Raw genomic sequence first — 12,472 nt, 5'->3', positions numbered from 1 at the left:
AACGCACACTATTTAGCTCATGGTGCATTTTTATATAGCGCTTTACAACTTATGCCTCACATTCACCCATTCACTCATTCACTCACACACCGACAGCGGAGGCAACCATGCAAGGTGCCAACCTGCACATCGGGAGCAGTTAGGGGTTAAGTATCTTGCTCAAGGACACTTCGACACGCTGCCCGGGAGGAGCGGGAATCGAAGCGGGAACCTTCCGACTACCAGACGACCACTCTACCTCCGGAGCCACTGTCGCCCCAGATCTAGCTCGACAGGCAAAGTGATTCGCAAGAGAACACCAGAACTCTCACCCTCCGTCTTACTAGAAAGATCCTTGGCTGTGGCCGCATCTCTCCTGCTCCTCCTCCTCTCCCTGCCTCCCTGCTCCTCTCCGAGGTCTATCACCAGCTCCCTCTCCGAGTCGGAGTCCTCGTCTCTCCCCTGAGGAGGCTTCTCTCTGGGCCTCTCCCTGAGAGCGGGCGAGGCGGGAGCCGCTTTGCTCTTCTCCGGGTTCTCCTTCTCACAGTCTGCGCTCGGCCTCTCCTTCGACTGGGGATCCGACGCTGTCGCACCGGCATCCCCCGCGGTGGTGGACTTGAGGACCGCGTCTGCTTTCCCGTCCTTGTCTTGGCTCGGGGACGGCTGGTCCTTGACGACCGCCGCGTTCGAAGGCTCCTTCTGTCCCTTGTCGCCGGGCGGCGTGTCCCGGCCCTCCTTGGTCTTTTGGTCCTCGTCGCTGCCGTACTCGCTGTCGCTGGAGTCCGACTTGTCGGAGTCTTCGGAGTCGCTGTGTTCACCGCCCTTGTACACGTCCTCAGAGATCTCATCTATACCTGTGCAAAGCAACGGAGAACGCAGGAGAATGCAGAGTGAATATCTCACTACTACCCAGTAAGTACTTAGCATAACCGTATGGCATAGGTGAAAGAGGTGAATGGTGTTGGACAGTTACAAGTCAGAATTTATTTGGTCACAGGCTACATACATTTTAGCTACACCGATTGTTGTGTCCACCGGGGGGGGGGGGGGGGGGGCACCAAGACCCCAATGGTGACCATGTGTGTGTGTCTGTGTGAGTGTGTGTGTGTGTGTGTGTGTGTGTGTGTGTGCGTGCGTGCGTGTGTGTCAGTGTGTGAGTGTGTGTGTGAGTGCTCACAATATCTCTCAATCCAATCAATCCAGTCAGTCAGTCAGTCAGTCAGTCAGTCAGTCTGTGCTTGGGTGCAGAAAGTCACATGAGGATGAGGATAAGCATGTGGGAATGTTTCACATCAGGCAATGAGAAGTATTTATAAAAACAATTAAATTAAATAAAATGGCCAAAAAATCCAGCATTGTCCATTGGCCTACATACAGTTCCATAGAGAGTTTATGGTACACCTTTCTAACACAAGAGGGAGACAACAAGGCCATTTTAACACAAGAGGGAGACAACGAGGCCTTTCTAACACAAGAGGGAGACAACAAGGCCTTTCTAACACAAGAGGGAGACAACAACACCTTTCTAACACAAGAGGGAGACAACAACACCTTTCTAACACAAGAGGGAGACAACAAGGGCTTTCTAACAAGAGGGAGACAACAAGGGCTTTCTAACACAAGAGGGAGACAACAAGGCCTTTCTAACACAAGAGGGAGACAACAAGGGCTTTCTAACACAAGAGGGGGACAACAAGGGCTTTCTAACACAAGAGGGAGACAACAAGGGCTTTCTAACACAAGAGGGAGACAACAACGGCTTCAAATGCTGCCACCAGGATGGCTCCCAGCTGTGTACTTTATAATCACAAATGAACATAGACTGAAATTAACTTTAGATCTCCCAGGCGACGGTACGTCATGTAATTTCATTTTACTTACTCAGGAGCATTCATAAATATACTCATTCAGTTCAATAAGGTGTGTCCAAACTTTTGACTGGTACTGTATATATTTTGTAATGTGCATTATGAGTAAAAAAGAATTGTGGCGTTAATACGCAATAATGCAGTAACACTAGGGATGTGCATAATGCAGTAACACCAGGGATGTGCATAATGCATTAACACCAGGGATGTGCAATAATGCATTAACACCAGGGATGTGCATAATGCATTAACACCAGGGATGTGCATAATGCATTAACACCAGGGATGTGCATAATGCATTAACACCAGGGATGTGCATAATGCATTAACACCAGGGATGTGCATAATGCATTAACACCAGGGATGTGCATAATGCATTAACACTAGGGATGTGCATAATGCATTAACACCAGGGATGTGCATAATGCATTAACACCAGGGATGTGCATAAGGGTTATTTTGATAGGGCGTTAATACGCATAATGCATTAACACCAGGGATGTGCATAATGCATTAACACCAGGGATGTGCATAATGCATTAACACCAGGGATGTGCATAAGGGTTATTTTGATAGGGCGTTAATACGCATAATGCATTAACACTAGGGATGTGCATAAGGGTTATTTTGATAGCCAGCTATCCGCTGTCATTAACTGGATAGGTTTGCTTTTTTACTTAACATGGTTCCAAGTGGTCTGCCGTGCCACAATCTGCCCCTTTCTAATAATCGCTCTCTCTCAACACGATAATAAACATCTATCTAACGTTACACGACATCCATACAAGACCACACACAGCGATCATCCATGAGTTAACAATGCTTGCTAATGCATAATGTTAGCCAACTACAAGAACATAGCGCACCTTCATGACGACTGCAATTAGAGGCAACACTTGTAAAACTGACTGAAACTCGTCGTGTCCACAGTAGAGACTCTAGGCGGAGACGGAGATTGTGAAAATTACGAGGCAGCCACTCTCTAGTCTCTTCCAAACAAACGCCACGTGCACTTATTGCATGTATATCCTTATTGTATATCCTTATTGATCATCAATACTACTCAGAGAACGGTCATAAAAAGCATGCACACCATTTTGTTAATTTGTCTGAAACAGCCCACAAAACAGCCATGGAGCCATCGGCCTCTTCCTGTGTCGTCATAACTTTATTCCCAGGGTCTTGCTTGGGCAGTATTGTATGTCCTTTGATAATCCATGACTCGCCAATTATATTGTTATTTTGATAATAATGTTATAATGTTTCCAACCTGTAATGCGAGTAATGTAATTACTCCCCGCATTTCATTGTATACTTGTATGCCGTGACAATTAAAACTCTTGACTTGACTTGTAATCAGTGGTGCGTTCCTGTTAGGCTGACTGGTTGCACTATATTTGAATGACGCCATGTGCGCATAAATGTTCCCTCGCATACGCACAGACTAAAGATAGGGTGTTAGGGGCCAATTTTAAACATTGCTTCTGCTGGTACAATTGAGCAACGCACCTCTGAATGTAATCGATGAGAACCGAAGAGAGTCTCAACAACCCCCCCCCCCCCCGGTGGAGGTCCATGGGTAACCGACACAACTCAGTATTCTAACTGGAAGATAGGGTACACACGGTACTGCAATAAGCTACTTCACCCGCAGACACCTCAGTGGTGTGTCAGGTTCAAAGGGTCAAAGTGGGTATCAAACAGGGGGGGAAGACTGTCAGGTTTTAAACTGTGGATACCAAACAGAGAAGGTAAAGACGACTTTAAACTGTTAAACAGTCATCCAGATTTTTTTTTATTGCACTGTAAAAAAAAAAACAGATTTTCTACTGTATGTCTGCACTTTATGTGCTAATTTCACATCTATTCTACTACTTATTGCACTGCACTATTGCACTATGCATATTCTATCTTACTCTTTTTATTATAGTCTATTTTTTAAAACTGAATCAAACCATAAACAAGGTGGCGTGTTGGGATGTTAGATCCTAATGTAAAAAAAACTGTGATTTTGAAATGTCTGCACTTTATGTGCTCATTTTATTTTCAGTCTTTTTTCTGTCGCGAAGCACTTCGAGTTGCAATTTCTGTATGAAAGGTGCTATACAAATAAAGTTGTATTATTATTATTATTATTATTATTATTACCAAGCTGAGCCTTGCAGCTCTCGATGGTCTTGTCCAGGTTGAGCTGGAAGCGGCTCTTGATGTGTCTCTTGGGGGAGGTGAGGACGGGCAAGGCACCCTGCTTCTGCTGCACCGTCTCACTCAGCTCCTTCAGGTCCATCTCCGCTTTGCTGCGATCTGCCGGGACAACAGCGCGGTCAGAATACAACTAGAAATCGCACACGTGATGTCGCTTTGTCCCAAGAGTGATCGGCAGGTACTCACGGAGAACACTCGTCACAAAGCAATAAGTGTGCGTATTCTAATATTCAGCATTGAGGAGGGGTTCACCTAGGTTGAGGTTGAGAATGCTTCCTGTGGGTGGCGTCTTCTCCTGCTTGGGGGTGATGGGGAGGCCAGAGGCCTGAGAGTGGAATGGCTTAGGACCGTCCAAGGCGCCGCTTGCAGGTCCAGGCCGAGTATAGGCAGGTGATCCTGCACAGAGACATTTACAGGTGAAGGACACCGGAGAGATAGTTGTGTAATCTGTCCCCTATACATGCAATGAAAGGTTAAGAGCAGTGTTTCCCCTAAATTCATCCAGCAGCGCTCCCCACTGTGGAAAATAGCCCCCACTCTGCCGGTAAAATATTGAAGGATAATTCTGTTTATGTTGAACCCGATTCCTTTTCTGATCACCTGACATTAATCCATCAATCAATTCATCAATACTGATCCTATTCCAACGACAATCTCATCAATTGGGCCACTACTGAGTGAGTGAGTTGTGGTTTCAGATGCTTCACTTAGCTGCACCTCTCCCAATTTCCCAGTTCTCTTTACAAGGGCAACCACACAACAGAAAATGTACATCATCAAAAGAAAACACACAAATGCTTCCTTTATACACCAAAATGCTCAGTGTATTTCATGTACAGCATATCTGTAAACCTGAAACTCAGCAAAAGAGGAAGTAAAGTGATGCACAATACCCTATACTGTAAGTGAACAAGGAAAGCTGTTCCAAATGTCTCGTGGGAAATGTATTTTCACACATGCATAACTAGGGACAGGTGTGAGCATGTCCGTTCTGAAAACAGAGACAGTCCTCATAGCAGTCACAGAGGCTCTTCACATAGCATTTCACTTAGCAAGAGCGAAAGGCCTCTCCTCTGTCCCGATTCTCCTGGACATGTCAGCAGCCTTCAACACAGTCAACCATCAGATCCTCCTCACATCCCTCGCAGGAATGGGAGTTGTAGGATCTGCGCTGGCATGGCTGTCATACTACCTCGACAACCGCTCCTACAAATTATAATGGAGAGGCACCCTGTCTGCCCCCCACCCCCTACAGACGGGTGTCCCCCAGGGCTCGGCCCTTGGTCCCCTCCTCTTCACTCTCTACACCAAGTCTCTGGGTAACATTATTGTCTCTGAGCGGATCTCGGCCTGCCTGCCCCGACATTTCCACCTGGATGACGACCAATCACCTCAAACTGAACCCAAGCAAAACAAAGCTACTTCACCTGCCAGTCGAATCCTCCCTGCTGACCGACCTGTAGCTGTGGCTTCGTCACCGACCGCCAAGAACCTAGGTGTAGTCCTCGACGATGGGCTGTACTACTACTATTCTGCTCACATCACCTCAACAACCAGAACCCGAGCAACGTCAGAAGGATCCGCCCCTTCCTGACAAAAAAAAAGCCACCCAACTCCTCCTGCAATCAACAGTCCTGTCTCGCCTCGACTACCGCAATGCACTGCTAGCTGGTTCACCGGCTATCGCCACCAAGCCACTTCTGCTCATACAGAACGCAGCAGCCGGCCTGATCTCCAATTTACCAAAGTCAGCCCACATTACCCCACTTCTCAGAGAGTTGCACTGGCTTCCCATTCCCGCACAGGATTTGCTTCAAGGTCCTTGACCTGGTATACTGTGCAGCAAGGGAAACGGCTCCCTCCTACCTCCGGTCAATGGTCTCTACCTACACACCCCTATGCTCTGCATCTTCTGGCCGCCTCAGACCCACTCCTATCCGAGCTCCAGGGTGGTCATCAATGCGAAGAGCAGGCTATTCTCGGTCCTTGCTCCACAATGGTGGAATGAACTTCCCACCGAGTCAGGAGAGCGGAAACCCACCCAATTGTCCACTGTCACACTTCTTTAATCAACATCTGAGAAGAAATAAAATACTAACCTTCTCACTGTCTTTTACTATTATACACTTTGCTACGAAGTAATCTCCCTTGCCTATATTACTACCTACTATGCTATTATGTTTATACTACTATGCACTCAAGTTCGACACTGTTTGATGAACAATGTTATTTACCCTTAGCTGCCAGAATTGTACCCTTCCTGCCGGCTTGTTGTACACAACTTGTAAGTTGTATTGGATAAAAGCGTCAGCTAAACGACTAAATGCAAATGTAAATGCAACACATGAAAACATGACTTGACAAAGCTTTCGACCACAATCATGGTGGTATGATACCCGGTAATAGAAAAAGTGCATCATGGTGTCAAACCTGTACAGTCCATGGACTCCTCCCCCAGGTTGTTTGGGGCCCGAGCCTGAGACTTCTCCCCGGTCTCCTGCTCCCCGTCCGAGCCCGTGTGGGCCGAGGAGTTGGTGCTCATGGGAGAACGAGGCATGTCGTTGACCGAGATCCGCCTGGACGCCGCGCTCCCTCCCAGCCCGGCCATCAAGCCTCTGGCCAGGGGCATCTTGGGGGAGGCGGTCATGTCGAAGCTCAGCTTGATCTTGTCCTGCTTCTCGGGCTTGACGGGCGTGGAGGAAGGGTTGGAGGGGTCCAGCAGCATCTGGAAGTTGTTGTCGGGCGTGTACGGCGTCCTGAAGGAGGCGTAGTTGAAGACGCCAAACTTCTTCCTCACGTTCTCCACGTACACCTCCATCTCCTGCATGGCACTGTTGAAGATGCTCTTGGTCTTCTTCACGGAGAAGGGGATCTCTTTGGACATGAGGTAGCAGTTGTTTAAGGGGACCCATGCCCTGGAGGAGGCAGAGAGACAATGTAATGCACCATGTAGGCACAGATATAGCTTTTCTAGACCCATATAAATATCCATATACCAATATCCATCGTCCCCTGTTGAAATAATTCTGGTCCTTACTATATTTATTTAATCTTTTATTTAATCTTTATTTTTATCTAACCTTTATTTAACCAGACAGGCCAATTAAGAACAAATTCTTATTTACAACGAAGGCCTGGCGAGAGGACAAAGGGGCCCCTCGAAGGGTAACAGGGAAAAGGGACCAAAAAAAAAACAATGATAAATAAACATTTAAGACACAGACGATACATACATACAAATACAAAACACACACCAAACAAACAACCAAATAAAATTACATGGGTACTGTATGTAATACAATACAAGCAGAACAGACTATTTACATGTCAGTTACAAGGCTGGGTTGCATGTGTGTGTAAACAATAGGGCTGACTCCTATTAGTCGATTAGTCGACTAATCGGTCGAAAGGAGCCGTAGTTGACTAGCCAACCTCTTAGTCTAATATAATTTTTTCTTTTTAATTTTTAATTTATACCTTTTTTTTGTATCATTCTTTCCAAAAGAAAAGAGGCCTAGAAGCGTGGCTAACGCTAATGGCACGCATACCAGAGGCTAACTGCCTACGAAAACAGGCACAGAGGCACTGAAAGAGGATTTCACCCATCTAATGAACACACTAGACTAGACAAATATCAAGATGTATCCATCAGTGGACCAATTGCATGCTTTTGCAGAGGACAAGACGCCTTCAGTCGACTCCTTCAGACATTAAGCACACCCCCCACAGCCCAAATGGAATAATAATAATAATAAAAAAATAAAAATATTATATATATATATATATTTTTTTTTGTCGACCTATAGTCGACTAACGGCAAATTTTGGCCAATCATAGTCGACCATCCAAATCCTTAGTCGGGGACAGCCCTAGTAAACAACTCTGTGATAGAGTCCTTAAAAGTAGAGGGGATTGACCAAAGGAAGTGTTAACACGGGGAAAATCTAGCGAGACATGGTGAGCAGCTCTGGTGTTACAGGGAGTAGCTCAAATGTTTGACCTCGATAACATCTGAATGTCAACCTACCCACCAAGTTTGAGTGAAATTGGACAATAATATCCACAGGTTCTTCCAGTTTCCAGTGGACACGGTGTAAGGAGCAAACTGTTGGCCATAAACACACAATGGGACCATTTCTGATTGGTCAGTACTGATGTCATGCTGACGTGCCCTCAGGTGTCAGTGCATCCCTGCTAGCAGAGTGAAGCGTGAAGCAGAGGCTGCTGGGAACGAGCAGCTGAAGTGCACGAGGGACGCGCTACCTGTCATGTTGGCCGAAGAAACGAGCGTCCACCTGTCCGTCTTTGTCCCTCAGAGCTTTGGCAGGCCAGAATGGAAACCCTTTCAGTTTGGCCCAGACCAGAGGGTGGGGGTTACTCTGCGAACACACAACACAGGGAATAAATGATTTGTGTCCATTGTTTATAGTCTTTATTGTTCATTGTCTTTGTATTGCATGTTCTTTGCATGTTTTGTGTTCACATCAACCTGCAAAGGGACTACAGATGGAAATGAGCTTATAGCTTATAGATACAATCTGGCGTGTTTACATATAAATGTTCATAAATGTGCATTGTCCCTATTTTTAAATAAATAAATTGAAATTGACACAACATGCAGTTGTGTATCAAATACATCCATAAATCAAAGTGGTGTAAAATGCTAAAAAAAAACATGTGGTGAGACTAAATTACTACATTTCACAATCTGGGACAACAAGGTTACATGGGACTGAAGTGAGTGGACGTACGCATGGCTCACAGAACCAGTTGTCCCTCTTCTGGCAGGCTGACAAGTAGCACTCAGGACACACTTCAATCTCATTCATCTGCAGGAGAGGAGCCAAAAGGACAGATGAACTTGAGTTTATATACAGTAGTTATATAGTTTGTATAGATAGAATATACGTTGTGTATTGTTTAATTTATAGTTCAGTTTATAGTTCGTTTATTTATATAGTTAGTATAGTAGTTTGTATAGATAGAATATACGTTGTGTATTGTTTAGTTTATAGGTCAGTTTATAGTTTATTTATATAGTTAGTATAGTATTGTTTGTATAGATCGAATATATGTTGTGTATTATGTTTAGTTTATAGTTTAGTTCATAGTTATAGTTTATTTATAGTTAGTATAGTAGTTTGTATAGATAGAATATACGTTGTGTATTATGTTTAGTTTAAGTTTATATTTATAGTTTGTATAGATAGAATATACATTGTGTACTATGGTTACAAATCTACAATGGTTGAGGAACAAGCATTTCACGTTTTTCTGAATGCATGTACATTTTAAAAAGCTGTGACAACTAAAGCTCCCTTCCTTACCACCACGCAGGTCACTACTTACCTCATGCTCACAGATCTTCACTATCACCTTGGCTGTAGCAGTGAGTTTGTGATTGCCTGGAACAAAGAAATCAGTCTACTGTAAACAATTCATGAACATGTCGAACTCAAAGAAGCATTTTCAACCTTAATCCTATGGTTCTGTTTGTGAGGAGGATGTGTGATAATGTGGTGGGAAATACTACATATGTATTTTCTTGAATGATATACATTAACACATTGGGCGCCAGCCATTAGCCTTATCCTTGTAGCTAACGCACCAGGTTTCCATGGCCTACTTTCACTGTGCGTCACTATGTTTGGAGAGCTATATCTATATTCTATATTATAGCTATGGAGACAATACTATGTCAAATGACCAGTGACTTTCTTCCGTCGCACATGCAAAAAATAGATCATTTTTTCATGTATATGTTTGCACGTTATCCTGTGGTGAATATTGTATAGTTTAGGAGTGATCTGGGATCATTCCTGAAAAGCTGAGTTATAGGGCGCTACGTGAATTCTGCTATAAGCGTTGGCGTTTCTTGCCTGGATACGCTACTATTTCCAAATCAAATGTATATAATAGGTATTATGTTTCATCATGAATGCATGAAAGGGGGGGGGGGTAGTTTTTTGATGCTTTGATAGCCAGTAAGGGCATTCGTTTTGAACACCACACACGCTGATCACCTGGATCGATGAAAACATTGTAGGATCAAGGTGAAATTGATGTCATATAGTCCTTACCTTTGATCAGGGTTTAAATGTAACAGGGTGAGATATATGGTTTCAAAGGGTGGGAGATACTGCCACCTAGCAGGATGCGGCCGGTATTGCACTTTGGCGATCTCAGAATGATTCCCTATGGGAACACAGAGGTCCATGAATGAATAATGAATAAAAATATCGAATAAAAGAAAAAAACGACCAAAACCCGAGAAATCTCGGGTCTGGCGCCCAACACATGGCGAGTTAACCCAGGATATCTCTGGTCTGGCGCCGAATGTGTTAAGACAAAGAGGCTGTCTTTGTCCTTTTGTCCGTGAAGACACATTTCACAATCACACACATTCTGGGACGATGAGACATAACTCACCGATGGCGACGACGTGACGCACCAACGTGTTTTGTGCTCGGCCGTATCGGCACCCTGAGGAATTCCTCTGGGTGACATCATTTACATTTACATTTTTACATTTAGTCATTTAGCTGACGCTTTTATCCAAAGCGACTTACAAGTTCTGTGCGACAAGACAGCAAGAAGGGTACAACTCTATCAGCTGAGTAACAATGTTCATCAAAGTGTTGCGTGTTACAGTGTAGGTTAGTTTATTAGGACAAGTGCATGACAGTAAGGTTAGTCGGGGTTAGATCTTTTTTTTTTTTCTTTTTTTTTTTTTTTATCATTTCAGATAATGGTTGAAGAAGTGAGTCTTTAGTCGACGGCGAAAGATTGGACGGGTTTCGGCTGTCCTAACTGGGATGGGTAGTTCATTCCACCATTGTGGGGCAAGGACTGAGAATAGGCGGCTTCTCTTTGATGAGGAGAGCAGACCTCTAGTGAACTGCAGACACAGGCCCAACTCTTAAGTCAACCAAACGGTTGAGGGAATAGTGTCTGCACTCCTCTCGGAGGAGTTTCTCTGGGTGCCGGTGCGGCTGAATCTCTCGAGACAGAAAACGTTGGAGAGTTGCGTGTTCTATTATCAGATGTTGTCCTATACTGACGGGATGCACCACCGCACGTTTTTTGGAAACGCCAACCAGAACGACCGCAGAGCACTGGCGAGAGCGGTTGCGAACGGCTGAAAAGATCTGTGGATGCAAGCTACAGTATATTCACTGAGCGGTGCGTCAGCAAGGCACACAGGATCCTGAAAGACCCCGGCAGCCACCCGAACCACAAACTGTCTGAGCTCATGCCGTCTGGCAGACGGTACCGCAGTCTCAGGTCCTCATCCAAGAGAACACTGAACAGCTACTTCCAGCGGGCAAACAGACTACTGACGGATAGACTATGAATTATCACATGAGCTACTACACACAAAAGCACGAGTGACTTACACGCCACACAAGCACACTTACTACACACACACACTGCTGCTACTTACACTGTAGAATAATAATTTAAAAAAAAAGTATTCATCCACTGTTTTTTTTTTACCTTGTATTGTAGTTTGTATAGATTGTTGTATATTGTTGTCTAGTAGAAAGAAAAAATCTACTACGGTTGAGGCGCTGGGAAAAACAAGCATCTCAAATTTTTCTGAATGTATGTAGATTAAAAAAATCGCAAAGATTAAAGGAATCCGAATTCAAAATCCTCCTCACAACAGAACGATTTATGGTTGAAAATCGGTGATATCAAATAGTTACTAGTTTGCTACATACCTCCATTGTATATTATGCAGTTGTGTAAAATCCATTTTACGTCTGCCAAGAAGGCCTCTGTGCACCCATACATTTTCTTTTTGATATTCTGGGATACAAAAAGAAAAGGATTAAGAGGAGGCAGCTGGAACATAGCTTCACAATATCAGTTTTAAAGCCTCAATAGCAGCTTTTAATCGTCAAAGACACAAGCGATGAGTGTATATTTTACCCTCTCTAATGTACACCTGTCTGTATCTTATTTGCACATAAATATTTTACATATCTGTAGATACTAGATCTATATCTGTACATATCCTACTCTTACTAGTTACACTGCTGGACAGTATGACTACTACCATACTGTCTTTATACCTGTATCACTGTTCAATGTTCATGGCTAGAGAGAGTGTTTATAATTTTAGAGGGACATTAGCTTTAAAGCAACCTACGGTACGTACAACTCTTAAAAGTATGTGCATTGCAGTTTGTGGGGTATCACTCTGGAATGGTCTGGATGAGAGTATAAAATTAAGCAAAAATATCAATACATTTAAAGGTAGCTATAAACAAGCACTTATGGACACATAAGAGAGAGGAGCTTGAGCAGTAATGTGACTGCCTATTATTCTTTCTCATTTGGATATTTGGATATATAAAAAAAAACGATAGGTTATGTATATAACCTAGTTATATTAGTATTGGCTGAGCGTCCCG

General features: G+C 44.0%; 1 protein-coding gene across 6 annotated transcripts in view; it reads right to left on the bottom strand.

Annotated features, from left to right (window-relative positions):
* zmynd8 (zinc finger, MYND-type containing 8) overlaps positions 1–12,472 on the bottom strand; it is a 71,496-nt gene that overhangs the window by 20,086 nt on the left and 38,938 nt on the right. For 5 of the 6 annotated variants that reach the window (XM_084317347.1, XM_084317352.1, XM_084317349.1 and 2 more), the window contains 8 exons: positions 11,777–11,864; positions 9,402–9,457; positions 8,804–8,881; positions 8,316–8,431; positions 6,483–6,967; positions 4,305–4,448; positions 3,996–4,151; positions 312–833 (listed from right to left, as the gene is read on the bottom strand). In XM_084317347.1, coding sequence (XP_084173473.1) covers positions 312–833; positions 3,996–4,151; positions 4,305–4,448; positions 6,483–6,967; positions 8,316–8,431; positions 8,804–8,881; positions 9,402–9,457; positions 11,777–11,864 — 1,645 coding nt within the window. The remainder of the gene's footprint in view (positions 1–311; positions 834–3,995; positions 4,152–4,304; positions 4,449–6,482; positions 6,968–8,315; positions 8,432–8,803; positions 8,882–9,401; positions 9,458–11,776; positions 11,865–12,472) is intronic. The other variant, XM_084317348.1, reaches the window with a different exon arrangement.

This window comes from Notolepis coatsorum, assembly GCF_963971535.1.
Source record: "Notolepis coatsorum genome assembly, chromosome: 6".
NCBI lineage: Eukaryota > Metazoa > Chordata > Actinopteri > Aulopiformes > Paralepididae > Notolepis > Notolepis coatsorum.
This window is presented reverse-complemented; position numbering and strand designations above follow the sequence as displayed.